The sequence below is a fragment of the Macrosteles quadrilineatus genome, unplaced genomic scaffold (genome assembly GCF_028750875.1).
Source record: "Macrosteles quadrilineatus isolate MER2022 unplaced genomic scaffold, UCM_ALF_1.0 Scaffold_3__2_contigs__length_128488019, whole genome shotgun sequence".
Taxonomy (NCBI): Eukaryota; Metazoa; Arthropoda; class Insecta; order Hemiptera; family Cicadellidae; genus Macrosteles; species Macrosteles quadrilineatus.
The window spans coordinates 117,517,316-117,541,764 of NW_026542596.1; the positions used below are offsets into that span (position 1 = coordinate 117,517,316).

Here is a 24,449-nt window from a genome sequence, read left to right on the forward strand (position 1 = left end):
TATAGTACAATATACAAAATACAAGCTCTACGACATAATAAATTTATTGTTTTTTTAAGCTCTACAAAGTGGTTAAGAAATTGTGAACTTTTTGTTTTTTTGGGGAAAGAATTGGTCAAACAAATTTTTACCCCATAAAACCCCGTCCCCATAGTCTGAGCATGATTGCTCAACACGTTTGTACCCAGTTTCATCAAAATCAGATTATTTTTGCTCTAGTTGTCAAAATGAAAAAGTAAATCGGGCCCGGGTCCAGGTATTACCATGAGACCTACGGTAATAGTGCTTATCCCTATATGGGAAATTCGCTATATATATATATATATATATATAGAATTTTTGTTGTGGAGTACGTAATTCTTTAGGCATATTAAATTTTCGTTTTGATATTGAAAAACTTTTATACAGGGTGTTTCAGAATTCGTGAAATATCATATTTAAATTGACCGGAAGTCCTTAGTTACTCACACAGCCGCCATTTTGTTTTTTCACTTATTAATTGTTTTCTAAAAAATAGTAAGAGATAAAAAATTAAAACTTTTCAAAAACATTTATGACAACTAGACAAAGCTACAAAAAACTATGAACATTTTTTAAATTCATTAAACAAAATGGCGGCCATTTAAAGTTTTGTTTCTTAAATTACTCAAAAACCGCTGAGTTTACAAAAATTTACAAAATACATTTTTTAAGATAATTTAATTACAAATTGATTGACACCTTAACCTTTAAGATTGGATGAATATTAACTGAGTTATGGCAGCTTTAGTTAATACGTGACCGCTGGAGGTTAGATGTAGTGCATGCCGAGGCATGCGGCCTAAGTCTGTCACAACAATGCAACTGTCTGCGTCCGCTTTGCAAGTTATTTTTAAACGATTTTAGATTATTTCAAACAATAATAAAATATTACATAACCCCAAAAGTGTGTTTTTCAATTATCAATCATTAGGATGGCTTAAAAATTGCACACCTATTTACTGTTTTTAAAATTCACACTAAACACCCCCTTTTTTTTAATCAGCTGTGGTTACATTAAACATACTTGTTTACAAACTAATCAGCTGATTTTATTTTGTCTGAAGATGTTTTTGTTTATTCAATGTAGTCAGTTCCTTTAACTTTTTACACTTGCCTCGGCATGCACTACATCTAACCTCCAGCGGTCACGTATTACTAAAGCTGCCATAACTCAGTTAATATTCATCCAATCTTAAAGATTAAGGTGTCAATCAATTTGTGATTAAACTATCTTAAAAAATTTATTTTGTAAATTTTTGTAAACTCAGCGGTTTTTGAGTAATTTAAGAAACAGAATTTTAAATGGCCACCATTTTGTTTAGTGAATTTTAAAAATGTTCATAATTTTTTTGTATCTTTGTCTAGTTGTCATAAATGTTTTTGCAAAGTTTCAATTTTTTATCTCTTACCATTTTTTAGAAAACAATTAATAAGGGGCAAAACAAAATTGCAACTGTGTGAGTAACTAAGGACTTCCGGTCAATTTAAATATGATATTTGGATTTGTTTCTTACCCAGGAACAATACCCTAAAATATCCGACACGAATTCTGAAACACCCTGTATTTCATCTACTGTGGCAGGTTGTTATTCAACTGTTATAAGGTAGACAATGTACCTGCCCCAACCTCTCTTACAATACCGAAAACCGTTCGCACAGTACAAAACCAAACAGCATTTGAAATTAGTTGTTCAACCAACTCTCTATTGCTGAAATTTAAAATGGCATATTCAACTAGTTGGAGTTGTTTAGACCAAACTTAACTATGTACCCTCAGCAAACCATTACTTCCTAACACGTTTGCAACCTATCGATAGAATCCGTCAATACTTGAATTGAATAGGAAATAGGAATAAGAATTGAATTCAATCATCATCAGGTGAGAGTAAAGAGATGGTTCAGTTCCCTGTTGAACTAACCATAAAACTTTTATAGGTCTTAGTGACAGACAAAAGTTGTAAAATTAAGTTTTAGAAGTAAGAAGAGAACATTTGGATTACCAAATTTTTTCTGATAATATTTTGTCCATTGAATTGTTTATTTATTGATCAAAATAGGTGCAATAATTGTAGTCTTTTTGAGCGGAGCGATCGAAGTTCTTATTCATTCCTGCTCAGTAGGCGTAAGTAGACATTTCATTCATGTAACCCAGATGTACCATTGACTTTTGATACTGCAAGTAGACATTTCATTTGAATAAAACCGATGCAGCATTGACTCCTGATACTCTAAGTAGGCATTTCTTTCATGTAAACCAAATGTACCATTGACTTTGGATACTGTAAATGAACATATCGTTTACAAGAAACAGGTCCAGCTTTGACTTTGGCTACTGCAAGTAGACATTCCGATTATGTAAACCAGATCTAACATGACATTGGATACAGCAAGAATACATTTAATTAACTAAATAACTTCTTGATGAGCATCGTACGTGTTAACCTGAATGTACAAAAATACGTCGAATAACAATTGTAATGATATATTTACGCGTATACTGTTTACTCACAAGACGGTAAATACATATAAAAGATGTTAAGTGGTGATCAATTACGATTGGACACTCCAATCATAATCAGACCCAATAAGCGATCAGTATATGTGTAAATATCAGAGAGCACAGAATATAATATCTTTTCTGTGCTCTCTAGTAAATATATTATTTCAAGTGTTATTTGACGTATTTTTGCACTTTCAGATTTCATTTACGTAAAACAGAATGATGGAGCATTAACTTTGGGAAATATTGGCTAGCCACTAGCCCCCCTAAATATTGCAAGCAGACAGCTGCATTATACACCTAATTATAAATATGATTAAAGATAAAAAGTAACAATTTATATTATTAATACGCTACGTGAAACTTTGTGAAAAATAAGACTTTTTTGTTTTAAGATTTAACCCCACATATTATATACCAAAATATTCGTCTAGGTGTGTAGATTTTTTTTACATTTTTGAAACAGTACCTTAAGCTCTGCCCCTGTGGCATTTAAAGTCCCCATGTTATCCTTATTATTTGTTAACATTATGATCCGCTGGATAATTTAATTGCTGTTAATATTTTAGTTGCAATTTAAGGAAACGTGTGCTACAAACATTTACTGACTTGGATGAAATGAAATATTTACTATTTGAATTTGGGTTTGCGTAAATATTACAATGGAAAATGCAAGAAAGCCTGGACAATTTCATCAAATAAAAAGAAAACTGAATTAACACTTTGCTTTATTTCTTGAGCAATCATTGAAAGAGCCGATTTGCAAACTAACTTATGAAAACATAGGAAAATCGTAGAACACCACCAAGTAGAAGAAATAGAAATAATAATAACAATTACAAATTATAAAAAAAAATTACTATGGACAACTTAATGCTATGAGTAGGAAACATTTTTTGAAAACACTAATAAACAAGATCAGCTTTTGAAAAAATGATAAGATATTTAGAAGAAATGTTGATTAGTCCAGTAAATCTGTCAGAAAATATGGGGTTGCTGTGCAAAAGGTCGGGTAGTTCTGATTTTTGGATATGTTGTTAGTATTGGGCCCGTAACATAAAATCCAAGTTATCCACCTCGAGATGCTGCCGCTCGCCGCGGGGCGCGCCACTTGTTATCGAAATATAAAAAATATGGCAATTATTCCTATTGTTTTTCACTCAATCTCGCGAACCACTCATTTTACCGAAAATTTTATATTATTACATTAAAGAAGAATAAATTTGTGACAGTTTAAGCCCAACAGCAAGTATGTAGCGTAAATAATGGTCAAAATACAGACCATCAAAATAAATATATTTTCCAAAGACCGATAAAAATTGTGGTTTTTTCAATATTTCCACAATATAGTTGTTTGAAGCAAACACCGTATTGATTTAGAGAGTATGCCAGTTTATTTGCTATTAATAGAAAATAAATGAAAGTATGAATAAAAATACCCCCACCTCAGCAAACCTGCAGACTAAGCGAATTTCCATTTGCTTGATTTGATTTTCACAAACCTATTTAAATAACATTAGGTTTAACTGGTGCCTAGGTTTGCTGCTACAGGGAGGGTAATATAGTATATAAAATAATAATAGTATGATAAGAAACAAATAAATTTACCCAATTTTATAAAAATGTGTCTATAAATAAGGAAAAAAACAATAATTAAAAATCTTCGCTATTGGAATAACTTGAGGTTTTTTAATTTACATTTTTTAATTTTCTCCGTAACCAATAACTGTAAAAATAACATTTAAATGTACTAAATTATTTTTTTTTAAGCTCTACAAAATGGTCTAGAGATACATTGTAAAATTTTAAGTTTTAAGGGTCAAAAATACGAAAAACCCGTTCTTAACAAAAAACCCTTCCCATGGCCTGATCAAATCAAATCAAAATCTGTTTTATTTAAAAAAAAATTTTACTATATATACATATACAAAATACGAAAAATAGTCCCGCATAGGCCGTAAAAGACCTGTGCGCAGGACGAGCTCTATTACAAATCAAATTAGAAATATTCTTAAAAATTAAAACTAAATTAATCAAAATACTATTTACAACTAAGCTATGAGACAGCTACAGGAACAGTTAATGCTAAGGTTAATGATAAAAGGTAGTCGAGTGAATGGAGTTGCAGTTACTAATGTCTGTACGCTAAATATTGTTTGGTGTAAGTTACTTGTGTATTTATTATTGTTATGTATTGTATACTGAACTGATAAGTGTCTCAGACTGATCGAGCCCAATCTCCGACAGCCAACTGCTTACCGAACGTTTATAAACTGGAAGAGATACCTGTAGATCTCTAATCTCTGATGGTATATTCCTAAAAAAAATTCGCAATATAAAAGCATTGTTAAGGTTTGCAGACTTGAAAACTCGGGGTACCTGCATACCTACATTTACAGCTTTTGTGGTGGGATAGTTATGTGTGATTGGCGTCACTATCAAATCTTGATTGGAGTAGGTATATACAAGTAAAGTTTTGATAAAAAGTTGACGCACCGAAAGTAATTGAGTGTTTTTTAATAATAAATTTGTAGCTGTTGAATTAAAAAGCTATTTTAATAATTAGTTTTTGTATGACAAACAGTGGCTTTAAAATATTGCTACTAGCTCCTCCCCATACTATAATTCCATATTGAAGTACCGATTGGACAAATGCATAGTATAACATTTTTATTTCATTAATGTTAAGAATTTCGCGTACGTTTCTAAAAACATAAATTAATTTCCTAAGTTTTGTCTTATACTTCAATGATCATGCTTCGCGAACTCGTTTTAATAAATGTAGGTTTACATGCCGAAAAACAGACCTTCAAAATATACCTTCAACGGCAAAACAACTCTTCCCAAAGCTGTCAAATGTTTATACATAAACATTTAACCTAAGCTTTGGGTACAATACTTTCACATGAAAATAAAATAAAACAGTTTAACATAGTTAACAGTTTATTGAGGCTAAAAGATCAGGCAAAAAAGATCTTCCAATTACAATCACTCTACAGATCTTCCATACAGTGGGTAATTTTTCCACGCCAAGTGCGCCCATCTATACAGGACGTGCTTAATATGTATTGAAATACAGGATTGATATTGAAGAACAAACAAATTCACAAAGATCGGAAATTTCACTACAAGACGTACAGACAAGTTCTGGTGTGGAATTTGGTCTGATTAGGCCATCGAACAGGCCCTCATAAAGACAATGAAAAGCTCTGGTGGATTGACTCGGGGACGAGGGATAACAGACAAAATGTTGCAACTTGATGGGCGCTTGGGATGATCCGTCCTCATCAAATCTGTAGGAAGTTGAGAAATATTATAAAAAAAAATACGTCAATTGAACATTAACAGTGAGCAACATGTTGACGTGCGCCATTCTCGCATTGCTCGAGACAACGAAATTGATGAAAAGATTCAATAGTGGTTTCCTCAACACACACCATTCAAAATAAAATGATATGCTGATTATTAGCAAATTTCCCTTATAGGGAATACGCTATTACAGTAGGTCTCATGGTAAGACCTAGACCCGGGACCGATTTACTTTTTCATTTTAGTATTCCAAGAGGCCAAAAATACTGTTGGTTCAAATTGTTATAACATATATAAATATATATATATACCGGGTGTCCGAAAAAGACTCCATAGTTTTAAACATACCTCACGATACTATTGTTCAAATGGATGAGTAATAATCAATTCGTGCTGTGTAGAGTATACTTCAAAGTTTTAGTTTCGTACGTTGGCAATGAGTTGCGTACACCTATTTGACCTTGAACATAGTTTTGGTAATAAATTATAATACAAATAATAAAATATTAATGATAAAAATGAGTAAAAATAGCTTGCATGTCTGCAGGGCTACAAATGGTTCGCATATTGAGGTGTGATAGTGTTAAAATAACTTTTATTTTATTACCTTTCATTTAATGTATCAGCATAGCCTTCTCTATGGTATCAGTCGTTGAACAGTAGTTTGTATCTAGTACAATAAATAAATAAATTTTCAAACTAGGTAAGTTTTTTGGAGACCCTGTATCCAAAAAAAAACTAAAGATTTTACTAAACTGTATCCAAAAAAGTTAATATCGTCTGTTAGCACGATGATTCCCAAAAATCATCCGATTTAGTGGAATTTGGTACAAACATTACTTTTATTTGTGAATCAAGAGATGGACTATTTATCATATTTACTTTGTATTGTAAGTGACTTAGCCTATTGCTTTTGCTTAATGGCCTATATAAATCATTGAATCATGCACACGTACATTTATTTATTAAAACGAGTTCGCAAAGCATGATCGGCATGATAAGGCCATAGGAACGGTTGCTTTATAGGTATTTTGCCGGTAAGAATATTTTTTTTTTTCATTTTTAACCCTCAAAACATACAATTTTACAATTGTATCATTAAATAATTTTGTAGAGCTTAAAAACAAATAATTTAGTACATCAAAATGTTTTTTTACAGTTATTGGTTACGGAGAAAATTAAAAAATGTAAATTAAAAAACCTCAAGTTATTCCAATAGCGAAGATTTTTAATTATTATTTTTTCCTTATTTATAGACACATTTTTATAAAATTGGGTAAATTTTTGTTTCTTATCATACTATTATTATTTTATATACTATATTACCCTCCCTGTAGCAGCAAACCTAGGCACCAGTTAAACCTAATGTTATTTAAATAGGTTTGTGAAAATCAAATCAAGCAAATGGAAATTCGCTTAGTCTGCAGGTTTGCTGAGGTGGGGGTATTTTTATTCATACTTTAATTTATTTTCTATTAATAGCAAATAAACTGGCATACTCTCTAAATAAATACGGTGTTTGCTTCAAACAACTATATTGTGGAAATATTGAAAAACCACAATTTTTATCGGTCTTTGGAAAATATATTTATTTTGATGGTCTGTATTTTGACCATTATTTACGCTACATACTTGCTGTTGGGCTTAAACTGTCACCAATTTATTCTTCTTTAATGTAATAATATAAAATTTTCGGTAAAATGAGCGGTTCGCGAGATTGAGTGAAAAACAATAGGAATTGCCATATTTTTGATATTTCGATAACAAGTGGCGCGCCTCGCGGCGAGCGGCAGCATCTCGAAGTGGATAACTTGGATTTTATGTTATGGGCCCAATAATAACAACATATCCAAAAATCAGAACTACCCGACCTTTTGCATACCAAAATGTCTTATTTTACTGGACTATGATTGTATCGGTTGTGTACAATAATCTTTGAGTCGACTCTTTTAAAGTCATCAGAAATTATGACTGTTATTCGTTAACAAATAACGCCTGTATTGCTTTGCAATTGCTCGAATTCGGGCAACAGGTACACTAGTTGATTAATTAAACACTGCAATTTCATAACCAATTATGTAGTACCATAGACTAACCAACACAATCAGACTTCTCATCCCATTGTAAATTTTGAAGCACGTTTTTCGTGTCTAGTTCATGTACGTGACACAAAGGCGCTAGTGTCGATGAAACTTTGTTTCCATTATTTTGGGGTTAATTTCTTGATTTGTGCTTTACTGTTTGGTTATATAACTAGGGGAAAAGTTATTGTTTATGATTAGATCGTATTATTTGGTTAAACGAGGTTTTAAATGGCTGTAATAACGGGAAACAAATTGTAAACAAAACACGACCTCTACATAAACCGTACATGAACTAACAATAAAATTGTCTTCAGCTGTCCCTTAAGGATGAGAAATCTACTAAGGCAGTATGTTTAATCTATGGTAGTACTACATATATTTAAAAACATCACCAACCAGTAAACACGGTCAGTGTGACACATGTTTCTTCACAGCCACTATGATCAAATTATCATGTCCAGGCATTGCAGTGCATGTCATCAGCTGACATGTGTCCAACACTATGTCAACAATGACGTAGTTCAGTTACGTCAATACCACGTTTAAAGTTATTCTGCTCTAGAATAATATTTATGAATGTTAACTTTACATTTATAATAACATTGCATGGTTATGTCAGGTATTGTTTAACTCTTGCAACTTCATACATCTCCGTTTCGAAATAAATCCACAATGAGGGAAAAATATATAGCTGCTGAAAAACCCCTCGTAGTAAAGTTCGTCAAAAGCCTTTAAATAATATGGATGGCAATCATTATTTTAATCTGCAATACTGATTGGCTGTACCCTAAATAAGTAGTTAAATTAGGTTGGGTTCTACTACATCTCTGACAGTGACAAAGGTAATTTAATACTACGAATCGTGTGTGAATTAAACGACCTAGAAACCAATGTGGACACTTTAAGCATACCCCTTCCACTCTAAATAAGTGTTCATGTTAGAACAAACACCAAAAAGAAGCGCTGCAAAAATGCATGCATAAGAAGATTGTCTTTAACAAAGAAATCTCTAATAAAGTGATTATTTCAATAAAGATTTGAACAAAAAAATTTACTACAGTTACTTGACAAAGTGGAATTCCTTGCACTGATTATAGTACGCAAAGAAGCTAATTGCTGCATTTACTTACTAAATTTTACAGTTATCGTTAAAAATATTAATGTTACTAGTAAAACCAGTAAACCAAGACGTATAAATCAATATTAAGCAATGAAATGTCATTTAGAATATTAAATGTTTACTCTGGCAAAATAATTAATAGCTAGCTTAAATGTAAAATAAATGCGGTATTAAATAATGAATCAGCAACACTTAGCAGTAACAGTGAACATTTAGCTTGATAAAGTTTTGTTGTGAAGATAATGCCGTGCTTAACTTTACTAACTTTCCACTTGGAGTTAGCTATGACTGAGGACCAAATTAAACGATTGTATAAGCTGAAGTAGTAGGGGTTATATTATCTGTGGCTGAAGGTAGTGCATTTGACACCTTGCTACAAAACTCAATGTTTCATTTTTAGTAAAACGTTATACAGTTTTCTGCCAATAAGTTTTCAGAACAGTAGTCACTGAACAGTAGTCACTGAACAGTAGTCACTGAACACTAGTCACTTGACAGTAGTCACTGAACAGTAGTCACTGAACAGTAGTCACTGAACAGTAGTCACTGAACAGTAGTCACTGAACAGTAGTCACTGAACAGTAGTCACTGAACAGTAGTCACTGAACAGTAGTCACTGAACAGTAGTCACTGAACAGTAGTCACTGAACAGTAGTCACTGAACAGTAGTCACTGAACAGTAGTCACTGAACAGTAGTCACTGAACAGTAGTCACTGAACAGTAGTCACTGAACAGTAGTCACTGAACAGTAGTCACTGAACAGTAGTCACTGAACACTAGTCACTTGACAGTAGTCACTGAACAGTAGTTATTGAACAGTAGTCACTGAACAGTAGTCACTGAACAGTAGCCACTGAACAGTAGTTATTGAACAGTAGTCACTGAACAGTAGTCACTGAACAGTAGCCACTGAACAGTAGCTACTGAACAGCAGGTCGGAATTTTTCGTAATGAATTTGCGTATCTCATTAAAGATGTATCCTTAAGCCTAAAGCAACTTACAGAGTTGTCCATTTACTGTAAATTGGTCTGTGTAAGAACAGTGCTGCTCTTTTTTCGATTGACCCTGATGGTCATTGCAAATGCCAAAGCTAACGGCAATTGGTATCTTTCCATTTTAAAAGGTAAGTTCGTTTCCGATGTGCACATTTTAATCCTCGGAATCAAAATATGACCTCCTCAATGCCTCCTCACCTCACTTGTTCCAGTTAGGACTTTACATTCATTGTTAACCATTCTGGTCACTTTTGGGCCTTGGGCCGGGAGACGGACAACGATCCAGATGTATGTTTGGGTTTATCCCCTTATTTATGGCCTGAGGGTAGTGGTCACCGGAGGAAGGGTGGGGAATCGAGAATTCTGAATCCCACCGGAGGCGTTAACTTTTTGTCAACGATTTCACTTAGAATGCGATTACTTCTTAACAGTACATCTTTTATTAGAATTTAAGGATTTTTTTTATTTTATGATCAGAACTATTTTTCTATTATTAAACCTTCAATCGATGTTTTAATTATCAGCAAGTTTGGTTAGTTTGGTTAGGTTATGACAGTTTAATAAAAAATATATATATACAGGGTGTCCATAAAAAACGTTTCAGGACTTTGGGAAATGAATCCCCATACTAAAAGGAAGAAAAAAGTTTATGGGAAGGTATGTCCGAAAATGCATATTAACCCAGATATCCGCCATTTTGTTTTTTATACAAAAATATTTTTATCTGTGAAATGTTTTATTTGACGATTATGAAATTTGGTATACATGTTAACATACACAAGACCTATAATAGAAAAAATAATAAAGTTGTTCCGATTGTAAATTTCAAAATGGCGGCCGTTTTAATTTTTCTAACTTAAATAACTCAAAAACGGCTAATTCTACAAAAAATGCCAAGAATACTTTTTTTAGCATTTTTAATTTCCTATCAAACGATACCAAGATCAAAAAGATCGGACAAATGATAACTAAAATATAACGTTTTTTGTGTAAAAATAAGGCAAAAATTAAGGGTTCCCCGACTAACTTTGCCTTATTTTTACACAAAAAACGTTATATTTCAGTTATCATTTGTCCGATCTTTTTGATCTTGGTATCGTTTGATAGGGAATTAAAAATGCTAAAAAAAAGTATTCTTGGCATTTTTTCGTAGAATTAGCCGTTTTTGAGTTATTTAAGTTAGAAAAATTAAAACGGCCGCCATTTTGAAATTTACAATCGGAACAACTTTATTATTTTTTATATTTTAGGTCTTGTGTATGTTAACATGTATACCAAATTTCATAATGGTCGAATAAAAAATTTCACAGATAAAAATATTTTTGTATAAAAAACAAAATGGCGGATATCTGGGTTAATATGCATTTTCGGACATACCTTCCCATAAACTTTTTTCTTCCTTTTAGTATGGGGATTCATTTCCCAAAGTCCTGAAACGTTTTTTATGGACACCCTGTATATAAAATTGAATTTGAGGCATTTGTAATTTTATTTTATGAACAGAGCTATTTTTTCGAATAGTAAACCTTTATTAGATTTTTTATTATCAGTAGGTTATGACAGTTAAATTAAATTAAATTAAAATTTAACCTACAAACGATATGTTTTGACAGCAACAGTGATAGAGATAACAATTTGCCGCGAACAGTTCGGCTATGCACGGTATGATGCGGAAGCGTTGGGAAGGTTTCGTCTCGATTTCTCGTCCTTTCTTGAGCAAATCTACAACTGACAGGGCAACCGATTGTGAATTATATAGATAGATAGATAGATATAGATATAGATAGATATAGATATAGATAGATAGATATAGATAGATATATATAGATAGATAGATATAGATAGATAGATAGATAGATAGATAGATAGATACTCAGGTGTAGACTAGTTAGGTTTCAAACTAGTTATCAAGTGTTTTCATGTAAGCTAAAATCGCCAAACACTTTGTGAGTACATAATTAATTGGACTTGTGTTGAGACTAACTCTACAACATAGAACTTCTACCCTGTTTTTGCAGCTCTGCTCGTCGCCAACGATCCGCAGGCGCAGTTGGCTACCCCGCTCATCGTCTGTGCCACTTGCGCCGTATCAGGTGGAGACCCTACTCGCACTGCTTTCAAGCTTACTGTTTGCCGGCTAATAAATGGAAGGGGCCAGCAATAATCAAACTCTTGCACAAATGAAAGTCTTGTCTCTAAGACTTGACTCTCTTTCAAATAAATCCCTGATTTAGATAAAATGGATAAATAACCTTTTATCCCTGTCAAATGACCACTATCATGTTTCCTGTGTTTGATTGCAGTCTTTATCTCGTAAACTGTTTACCGAACATGGGTTGCATCTCAACACGAAATAAAGGAAGTCTTTAGGAGCTAATAGTCACTTCATTAACAATTCTATGTGGAGTACATCCCCAATCACCTGCCCCCTGCCGCTACTTCCAGGGGCAGGATGTTCATTCCTATACAGTCTTTATCAGCAATAGGGTCAATCCTCTTCCAATACAAAAATGATTTCGTCAACAATCATTTTTTAGGGAATCCCAAAAACACCCGAAATCCCTTTGACAATTTATCTCAAAAGAAGGTGGGGTCTAACCACAAAATCTTAAAGATTCTACACCAAAATATAAGAGGACGTAAAATGAATGAGTTGGAGATATTTTTAGACAATGAATATCTGGACTTAATCTGTTTAAAAAACAATTTTAGAAGCAGAAGAGGCTGAAAACTCTGTAGTCAACGAATGTGATTTAACACAATTCTGCAGATCAGGAATGAAAGGTGGTGCCGGTATATGGCCCACACCTGGAGTCGTTGTAAACCTCTTGATTGTGATGAGTTCTCCAGAGAGGGCATTTGTGAACTTGCTGCTGTTTCAAGAACCATAGATAGAGGTGAGAACATTTTGCTATTGGCTACATACAGCCCTTCAAACATGCTTCAGTATTTTATTTTTATTTTTATAATAACTGAATGTATCAACAAGTAGTATTATCGACACAACACAATTGTAGTTATGGGTGACATTAACATGAATCTTGCTTGTGATACACTTACTGCTGAAAAGCTTACATCAAACTTTGGCCTCATTTGATCTACATAATAACAACTTAAATTAGTGACGTCAATGGGTCTCGTAGTCTCATACCGGTTTATACCGGTTAGGTGTTCAACCATTTGAACAAACAAGAGCGACGCCAATGACTCTGTCATAGCCGCAGACCTATCAGATCACAAACATCGATTCTGCATTTCAATACCACTCCCTCAGCTCCAAAAACCCATTTAAAGTATAAACGATTTTTTTCCAATTCAAACAAGAACTTATTCTTATACTTTATTTATAAAGGAAACTAGGATGAAGTTTATGATGAAGTCGATTTGCAATCCAAGTTTTGAAATTTTTAAGCAAAATTAAATATGAATTTTTAAATATCTTAATTATAAAAGTACAAAAAATACATCTATAGAAGAATATTCTTTCATACGAGGCCTGAGGTCACGTAATTTAAGGAACATCTGTTTGCCCTATACAGGGCTAGGCCAAAGTCTGGACGCCACCAGTTAACTTTTTAACGCATTGCAGTAGCAAAAACATACTCGGCACATGTTTAAAACATAAAAGAACTGTACTATTTAATCAAAGACCCAAAATTTCCCCGACCCCCAAAATGAGGTATTTTGGGGGCAGCCCCAAATTTTCCAACGTTAGCCCCTATCGATTGATTTTAAAGGGTTTAGCAAGATAAATTAAATGGCGCAAACCGGAGGTCGATATCACACCCCTAACCAAAATTGCAGCTATTTTAAAATTTGAAATGTTTTGATTGACATTCATAAAGATTAAATCGGAATATAGCTATTTGATAAATAAAATTAAGCATATACCAATACAAAAATAAACCTTTTTTTACAACAGGTGCTCGAAGTGTTCTCTCTGTGCCCATTCTTGTATACAAATTTGCAGTCGCTGATTGAAAGTACTCTCTTGGAACTCTTTAGAGTACAATAACTATTTCATTTCACATCTCAACAATCGACTCTGGTTCGGTTGAGTAAAAAACAGCTGGTTTTAGGTACTTACTGCACGTCCATCCCATATGGGGATATTTACATGATGTCAGCTGTTTTCATTGTTGGCGTTCAAAACACTTAATTGCTATAGTGTAGTTTTACAACTTTCTAGTAGAAAACCGTGATTTCAAATATTTTTTCCTACAGTTACCTAACAATTTACATGTTCTCTCATTGATTTGAGAAAGCAAAGTGGCCAATTCGCTCATCAGTGAGACAATGTTAACATTGTCTCACTCTAATTACTTTGTCTCACTCCAGATTTGCAACGTGAAGGCACGAAATGGTGAGCGCGTAACATGCAGGCAACGTCGTATGCGCGCGAAATACGTTGCCAAAACTGGCTGTAAATCAGCTGGTCAGTTGTTGTACTGTTGTATTTGTCACTTCACATTAAATGTTATATTAAAAGTTCACTTCTGTGTAAAAAAAAGGTTATGTTTCTTCACCAATTTATTTGTTTTATGGTAACTGTAGGAAAAGTATAATGTGCAACTCGAGTTCAAAGTGCATTTGCCTCACTCGAGAAACCATTCCTCACTCGCCTACGGCTCGTGAGTAAGGATTTCTCTCGAGTGAGTCAATTGCTCACTTTTCTCACTAGTTGCACAAATAACTATACCCTACAAGTATTATGTTGTTTTAACTGTATTATGTAGTATTATGTCTCTTAATAAACTCTTAAAAATGAGTGGTCACTCGATAGGGGTTTACTTTACTTAAACATTTTTGACTGCCCTTAAAGATACCCCATTTTGGGGGCCGGGCCAAAGTTGTAACTTTAATGAAGTTGTAGCTCAGGAAATAAACACAGCACTCGCTTACAAAACCCTACTTTATTTTTACCCCACAAAACCACAAAGAGTAAAAACAAAAAAAAATATAGAGAAGAACAGAACTTTGTAAATAATTTAATTTTAAATAGAACCCCCATCAACAAAAAATCTCTATACCCCAATTATGAAGACCCTTAAAATATATTTTAATCATTGACTTTGTTTGAACAATCAGAAAACTGTTGATCGTCTCGCCTGGAACAAAGGCTAAAAACCTTGAGCTTTAGCTTCCCCAACAGGACTTGTCCTCCAGTGCACTCACAAAACTGATCAAGTGCACTGGCTTACTGTAAGTAAAAGGCTTCTGTATTATTATTATTTGTTTTAGTATTATTTTTATTAATATAATTATTATTATTTTTGTTATTATTATTATTATTATTATCATTATTATTATTATTAGGGGAGCGAGCTGGCGTAGTGGTTAGAGCGTGGGACTTCAGTCCCTGAGGTCCCGGGTTCGATCCCCGTCAAGTAACCAATGGAATTTATCTAAGTGATAATGCCGCAACCCCTGAAGTAATGTGAAAAACAATCCCAGGCTCGTGCTTAGCGTCCTAGGACAAATAAAAATATTATTATTATTAATAATGACAGTTGAGAAGCGTCCGCCACCGAGGTGCGTATTTTAACTCAAATATGAGTCGGTTTGAGTGCAGAAAGAATGAGACGTCTTGTGTAGCTCTTGTAACAGACTAAGATTAGCTGTTTTATTAGCCAGGCAGGACCATTAACGATAACCCCAGTTTCGATAACAACACTATCAGAATACAGCATTGCCAAACACGTTACATTATATATTTGCCCGATATTAATATAAATATTTTAAAGTAAAAAGCTTTTAATTAAACTTTAAATAGTTTGATGCTTTTATTTGTATGCTGTTACTACTAAATATTTTGAATGACCTTTGGTTCCAAATGTGAAATAACTTTGAAAAAAGTATGAACTATGTTAATTGACTTGTTTTTCAAGTTTGAAACCACATACTACCGTTAAATAAACGGTTTGCGTCAAAGTAAAATTACTGTTTTTACATCGATATTTCACATATGGTAAACTTGTGAGTTATTACTTCCAACTGCGCAAGTCATATTTGAGTTAGGTACATCGTGCCACTTAAAGGCAATTAGTTGTAATTTATCAGTATCTTGATGTGACAGCAAAATTATATTCACCCCGATCTGCCTTCAGTTGTTCATGGTCTTTCATTGCCATGGAACAAACATTACCTGTACTCTTTGGAATCCTTTTGGTAAGGATTAGTTTTACATACGTATATTTATTATGTTTCGTTTTAATAATTTTCTATCAGTAGGCTAAGTGTATGCTGTGACATTATTTTGGATTTAATATGTGTTTTATTTTGTTTCAGCAGAAATATATTTTCATCAGACAACTTGTATTTTTATTTTACAGGCTATGAAAGTGCAACTTTAAATTATTTACTGTTTAAGTAATTTTTGTGCGTTACTTATTATTTACAGGATTCGTGAAGGACTACATCCGTTAAGTATTGTATTAATTAAGTATTTATACTAAGTTGTTAAGCGTAAAATACTGCAAGACAAATCTAAAACAGTCAACCAGTCAACGTACGTTTCTACACTGATACATGCATTGTTCGAATATCTGGTGGTATGTTTCTACAATATTTACAACTCCTTTGGTAGGGTAGTCATGAGTGATTGGTGTGTATAGGATCTTGATGGGGTAGGTGTAGACAATTAAGGGTTTGAAAAAAAAAATAGCGCACTGAAGAAATTGAGTTTTTTTTTCAATAACAATCTTAATTGAAATCATCAGTTTGATAAAAATGCTGCATTATTATTCTTAGTGTGGTTTTTAAAATATTAATTAGCTCCTCTCCACATACGGTTATATATTAAAGTTCATATTGGACAAAAGTTAAATGACAGTCGTTGCAAACTTTTTTCCATTAAAAATGTCACCCCCAAATATAAATGGAATGCCGTAGAAATGGAGCGGGCCCTGCAAGGATGTTGTTATTCAAGGTATCATTAATAACATTCACAGGCCACTAAAATGATAATTATCTGCCTTTAGGAATTACAAAAACATTATCCTGTAAAAAAATAGTTTCTATAGTAGGGAAAGTTATGTCTTTCAAAGCGTTACAAAATGTTTCATAAATGCCCATTTTTATCCTTTTGTAACTCAAAAACCAGCCAGATTATGAAGATGACCATTCTACTTTGAAACTATCGTACTTATTTTGTAATCAACATTTATTTTTATTTTTATGAGCATGTATATCAAAATACTTTATAAACTTACACAAAACTACAAATGTTTCAAATTTTATCCCGCTCTCCCACAAACACGACGCTCAAACTGGTGTTTCTTTTTTACCATATAATAATAAATTGTTGAAAGTCTAGAATAAGTTTTTACTTTGAATATTGAGGATCTGTTTTGTAATCCGTAATATACGTAGCATAGTGATCTAAGATGCATTTAAATGATTTTTGTATGCTCTTTTTTATTTTTCAGTCGATCATTTCTTAACTGTAACCCATTTACATCGTTTTATTTATTCACCAAAAATCTCAGTATAACTAAAACATTAAAAGAAAAAATATATTGGACTATTTAGTATTTTTGTATGATGTTGTATACTATTTTATAGCTGATAATAAGAATAAAACAAATATTTTTATAAAATTATGTATTTTATATCTACTGTATATTAAGGATATGTTTACACTATTTTTTATACTTGCCTGTATTACATAATCATCAAATCACTCAAGGATTATATTTTTTTTTTTTGTTTTAATAATACTAGCTATTGTACCCACCCTTCTTACGTATTATCACAGACAAGGGAAACTTGTATTTCCTTAGTCAATGGTATTATGTTTAGAAATGGGACATACATATAGTAAAAAAATAAGAAACCATTATAATAACATTTTGTCTGTCGAGACATTAAGTGCAGCGAAAAAGATTGATACACCCATGTTTATAAGGGAAGTTCATTTAAATTAAATATATACAAAACATAATAATCATTAAAATTTCAAAAATAAGATTATATTGACATCACAATTAAATAATCACTTACTTTTAAGTTAATTGGGCACACTCCTGCCTTAATGTTGTGCATCACGGACTTGACATAAATATCAATGTATATATATATATATATATATATATATATATATAAAATAATGGTACCTCGGAACCTGGAACCACGTTTTCTTGTAGTACACGACGTTACCTTTCAAGACGCTAAACACTTTTATTCCATACGATGACTCCACACTTCCATAAGATGTTATCACGACATAACTTTGATATGTAAATACCTCTTTTACTTGATCAATTGAATAAATTGTTGTAATCGAATTTAGAAATGTTTTTGATGGGACTCTAAGTCGATGGTATTTGTTTCTTTAATTCTCCTTTATAGGGTTAGGTTAGGCTAGTTAAGATCATGTTTCTACCATTCTTTCTACAAAAGAACTACTGTACTCTATTATTGGAATCATCTAAAATACAGAACGGTTGTTTATTCAATTTTTTTATTGGTATAAATAAATCTGAAAAGGATTTATATTGTTGCAGGTTCTATTTATCCTTACTGCTGGAATATCTGCAAAGGCAAAAACTAATGGCCACGGTATGTTTTGTTAAAAATATGTTTTGATTGGGAATTTTCCAATGAATTGTTTCGGTAAACCATAGCAAATTTCTAATTGAATACCTGTCGAGGACCGAAGTTCGTCCGTTTGTACATTTGCCTAATATGAAAATATTTATTTTCTATATTCAATTTAGAGCAATTAATTACCTTCCTAGGTTTCTTGAAAAGGAGGTTGGACTTAACTCAGCTGAGGAGGGTAGGAATATGTAGAATATGTAAATTAAAATTTTAAAATGACGGCTATTTAAATCTTTTAAACTTTAATTACTAACAAATGGCTGATACCAAGCTCAAAAAGATCGAATAAGAAATAACTGAAATATTACGATTTTAGTTGTAAAATGGGGCAAACCTGACTCGCTTAGCCTTTTTCTACCCCATTTTACAACTAAAACCCGTAATATTTAAGCTATTTCTTATTCAATCTTTTTTAACTTGGTATAGTTTGATAGGGAATTAAAAATTCCAAATAAATTACTCTTGACGTTTTCTTAATCAAATCAGCCATCTTTTAGAAATGTAAGTTTAAAACGTAAAATAGCCTCCATTTTTAAATTTTTAATCTAATTGAGATGATTTTTTTTGCCTAACATAGGTCTCTTTTACTTTAGCATACATAACAAGTTTCATAAGGATCAGTGGACAAATTGTAAAGATAAAAATGTATATGTAATAAATACAAAATGGGGTATATCTGGTTAACGAAGCGAGTTTGGTAAAAAGTTGTTCTTGATTTTTTTACTCAAGGAAACAATAGGTAACTTATATCCATACCTGTTTTGAACACCCTGTATAATACAATTTACGTATAGAGGATGTCAGAAAAAAAAATGTTTCTGAACTTTAGGCAATGAATCCTCGTACTAAAAGGAAGAAAAAGATTCATAAGAAGTTATGTCCGAAAATGCCTATTTACCCAGATAGCTGCAATTAATTATTTTTTATTAAATTATTTTTATGTGTTACATTTTTAACCAATAATGTAATTATGAAATTTGTTAAGCATTTTAACGTACACATAGACCTAATTAAATCTTTTTATCTGGCAAGATAATTCTGAATCTGGCTTATATATATTTGGTGTTTACCGTATAAATAAATAAATGGAAAAAATAAAGTTTATCAACGCTTCTCGGCTTATAGGTTCAATGGAATAGTTTAAATTCCCGGTGTAACTCATTGATTCTATACGTTTTTAACTTAAAAATAAAGTAAACTTAAAAATAAAACACCACTTTAATATCAGAATTGTTAATCTGAATGTAGCTGCTTATTTGATCAGAGAATTTAAAACTGCCTTTGAAATAACAATTTTTGCGACAAATGTAAAAAAAATCCTCTGTGACTGATACGGATGTTGCATGGCCAAGTATCTTGGTGAAACAGGTTTCTCTGGTTTAGACTTAACAATGCTAAAACTGACGCTGTTCAGAATTCTTTGTCATTAAGCAGCATATTTCTTTTTCAGTACTTTTCACCACTCACCATAATCAAATACCGGGATTTACGGGGCGGTTGGTTCAGGACCCAGATATGGAAATGAAGCCTAAGGACCAGAGGAAAGATTCGACGCAATATGATCTACCATTGACCAAAGTTGAAAGTAAAAAATTGCTTGTTGAATGCGAAGAAAAAGAAGATGTAGGTAAAATTGAGAATAGCGTAGCTAAAGCGTTCTTATACAGCCAAGAAGGATTCTTGGTTGATGAATTGATGCTGGAATACAGTAAAGACGTTTGTAAACAAGTGAAAGATTACATTTCTCTTGATGAGGGGAAATTCGAAATGAAGACTGCCGGTCGCGAATATGACGAGTTGGAATTTAACATTGAGTACCGGTTTGCAAAAGAAGACCATAAGTGCTACAAAAGAAATTACAAGATCATCACCCTCGATTACGTGGCCATTTTGAAAAGGGATCTACTAACCAAAATAGAATGTAAAGAAGGCTCTGCGACGGTAAGTTGAATATGGCATATAATTTAACAAATAAATCTACACGAAGCCATCTATCAGACATGTTTTAGTATGATTTTTGTATTTGAGATAATTGTTTTCCTCTGATATCTTTTCAGTTAGGCGACTATACAATCCATCCATAGCTGCGTCGATGTTTCCATGTTCGCTTTGAGTTCCGTTTAATATTTCTTTAAGGAGGAGATTGTCATAATCTGGATTCTGAAATACAGCTCGTAGTTCGGTTTTCATCTGTTGCCATGATTTTATTCGTTGTCTGTTGGATCAATGCCACACCAATGCAGATCCAGAGAATAAGTCAACTGCTGACTCGAGAAGTTCCTTTTTGGATATGCCTCGTGAAATTCTTAACTCTTCCACTCGCTCTAAGAAGGATCTGAGGCTCAGATGTGGACTTCCATCAAATTTCAAATCCCACTTGTACACTGAAACACTTTTCCGATAAAAATCACTTTCCCTCGATGACACTTTTTGATTCTTATTTTCAGTTTGGACTAAGTTTTCTTCTTGTGTCTTCTTCGAAGACGATTCCGGCATCAAACGTTTGCAATACATACAAATTTGTAATACATACAGTGTTTTATAAATACAGCTATCTATATATAAAACATAATTGTGTATAGGTATAAGTTTGATTATATGTAAGAATATTTTTGAAGCGAAAACGCTGAACTAGCCTACCGGGTATTTATATGTATAATATTTGTGTTTTCAGCAGAACTATTATTAGATTAAGTCATAGTTCTTATTTGTGTTTGTACTCCTCCAGAATATGTGAAATGATATTTGATGTAGGTAGTGAAATTTGACAACATTATAGGACTGAAGGATAAAATATTTTTTTCATTGTGAAACCTTTTCTTAGATTAACCATCCATCATACTTGCTTACCATTGGTTCCTTGTTACCACTGATACACCAAGCAACTTATAACAAGGTGGTGCCCTCTCAAAAGTTATGGAATATTCTCTCCATCACACTTAGAATTCTGAGCTCATGTTAGAAATGTTGAGCATGTTGCCACTATGGACTCATTAACATGTCACAACCACAATTAAATTACGAACTAAAAGTCATCTTTTTACATGATTCTAACTTCATAAAAAACATAAGGCAATACAAAAGTGCAATGGCTTTTGCGTCGCTTTCCGCGATACAAAAAGATATTCCGGGAAATGGGCCTTCTTACTGCTTTAAAATTCAGGGACAAATTCATAGATATAGCCTATATATTTCTGACTTACTACCGCGAAATGTGGAGTTGCCTTCTTATGGACAATTGTGTCTAAATTAGGGGCTATGACCCCTACAGGCCACTAGTTTTAGAATATATTTTTCTGAAGGAAATTTACAACGAGCTAGTTAGGCTACATAATTGTATTCAAATTTGTGTGTATACAAAATAGAATGCAAAGAAGGCTCTGTGACGGTAAGTTGAATATGACATATAATTTCACAAATAAAGCAACACGAAGCCGTCGGGTAATAATAAATTCAGAGTTGTCTAAATTAAGTTAAAGATTTATTTCATCAAGAATTTATAATATCGTTGAAATTTGTCTAAAAAGTCCAATTTGCTGGCTACACCGAAAGAGTAAGGTATTTAAAATGTTTTACTTCTACCAAACTGCATTTGCGTATTAAATTTCGAAATCCATCCACTGAAGAAGTTGTGCCTTATATTGAACACGATTTCAGGTGTAAACCCTATTTTAGAAATTGTCTATCACAGTTTAGATTGATGCCGATACCTATGTAGGAAGAAGGGAATATTTAAATAAATGCGTATGGAAATTCACTTTGAAACATATATATTTTGACATGTTCCTTTACACATTATAATAGTCCTTTAAACATTTTTAAAACATGATTACCTTAGAAATATTACCTTGGACAAAAAGCGGTACTTCAGTATTAAACGGAGGCCACATTTTGTCAGCGCGCTGCGGCGGTTATGTTAGGTTGGGTTATCGTAAATATTATGTGTGTAGGACTTTCCTAGCTTCGTTATGAATCGAACGATACTTTCTATTATGATAACCCAACCTAACATAACCGCCGCAGCGCGCTGACAAAATGTGGCCTCCGTTTAATACTGAAGTACCCAAAAAGCTGTTCTTTAAGCATTTGTTTTATTTGCAGGGTGCTGCTGGAGGTTCTACTGGTGGTATTAGTAAGTATATACAAAAATTATAAAAATACCTTTAGTAAAACTACATATAAAGTACTTTCCACAGCTTTATATTATTTCCTATTTTGATTTTGACTTGGTGTTTATCTATTTCTGATATGTTAATGTTTTTATATGAATTTATAACTAACATTTGCTGGAGGCCATAGTTTTTGGGATATTTATTATAAACTTAAAAAGGGACCTTCAGAGACCCCTCCCCTACAACTGTACTAAATTTGTCTAATACAAAACCTTTTTACCCTATTTGGTATGTTTTGTCTTCATTGCCTGAACTAACTAACTACATCTATAGGATTTTAGATGTAAGAAAAATATCCAATTTATTTTTCCTCAATTTCAGCAGATTTTTCTCTCGAGGGCGGGACAGAGCTACTTGAAAACTAAAATTAAATTAGAATTCTTATCTTGCTTTATACTGACTTAAAAATGGTTTTGACTGTGGTTGTTTTGTTATAGAGCATTTAGAAGAGGATGGTTTATATGAGATATGGGATTTTATCAAAGGTTCCCCTCGCAATGAGCCTATCGTTTCCTCTTTTACCGATGAACCCGGCCAAGATTTCAAGCTCACGTGCCGAGAATATGACATGAACGGAGAGCGAAGTGGGACCATGGCATCAGGACTCATTACGTATCAGAAAATAGTAGTAGACAGACTGTTTCTAGACTCCTGTTCAACCAAAACGGATGGGATATACATTGGAAAGATGACTGAGGAAAAGCCGCGCCGCAGGAATTACTTTGCAATCGTATTTAGAAACAAAGATGGACAATGTTTCTCGAGGGAAATTTCTAAAGTTCAACGTAACAGTTATGACGCATCATATTTCATAAACAGAAGCAAACCGGAGAAAGTCAAGTGTCGAAAGGATTGGAAGAGTGGAAAGGAGTTGAACATCAAAGGACTAGCATGGTACAAAAAATTGTTCAAGCTAATCAAATCCCTACTGCGATTGTGATATAAATCATCGTAACTGATTTCTTAGTTAATTATTTTTCCCGAACATCCCTCGTAATGGAATGGACCTTCCTTGGTAGTTGAATCACAATTTCTCTCAGACCCAGTTTGCCTGCTATCAAAAATTTAATTCTGAGTTAATCATACTCCGTAAAGTGGTTTGAAGTAGTATATTTCGTACCTAGGGCCGAAAATTAGGTTTTGCCGGCTCAAGATAGTTTTTTTTAAACGATCGAGAGCTGCAAAATCATTTCGGTCCGTGGTACGAACGCTATTTTTCACCACACCACTATTCACTACAACATTTCTTTTTCACTTTTACCACTATTCGCCAAAATAATATTGCACACTTATAGAAAGCTTATAGCCAACACAACTACAAATTTAAGGTTATGTAAAGAAATATTTTAAGGAATTACCAAAATAGCAATAAATAGTTGCTAGGTAGTGGTGACGTTAAAATAATTATATTGCAATGCTATGAATACTGATTGTGTATTTAATATGCATTCGTGTTTAAGATATTAAGCGGGTAGCTGATTTTTTTAACCATAGGGATGTAAAAACTCCTCGGTCCTCAAACGACAGCTGGCATTGACAGCAATACGTAGATCTGCAATAAACGTTTGTAAAACGGCTAAAAACATCGTAGTGTGGTGAAAACATTATTTTCCTACATATTATCAACATACAGCTTTGGAAGAAA

The 24,449-nt window shown here is 32.9% G+C and overlaps 1 protein-coding gene across 1 annotated transcript; it reads left to right on the forward strand.

The window, feature by feature from the left end:
* Positions 1–16,073: 16,073 nt before the first annotated feature.
* Positions 16,074–23,763, forward strand: LOC128991149 (uncharacterized). The gene is made up of 5 exons (XM_054413917.1): positions 16,074–16,199; positions 18,536–18,590; positions 20,083–20,573; positions 22,734–22,764; positions 23,242–23,763. Exons 1-5 carry the CDS (start codon positions 16,161–16,163, stop codon positions 23,742–23,744), a joined length of 1,119 nt encoding a protein of 372 aa, XP_054269892.1. The 5' UTR covers positions 16,074–16,160; the 3' UTR covers positions 23,745–23,763.
* The last annotated feature ends 686 nt before the right edge of the window (positions 23,764–24,449 follow it).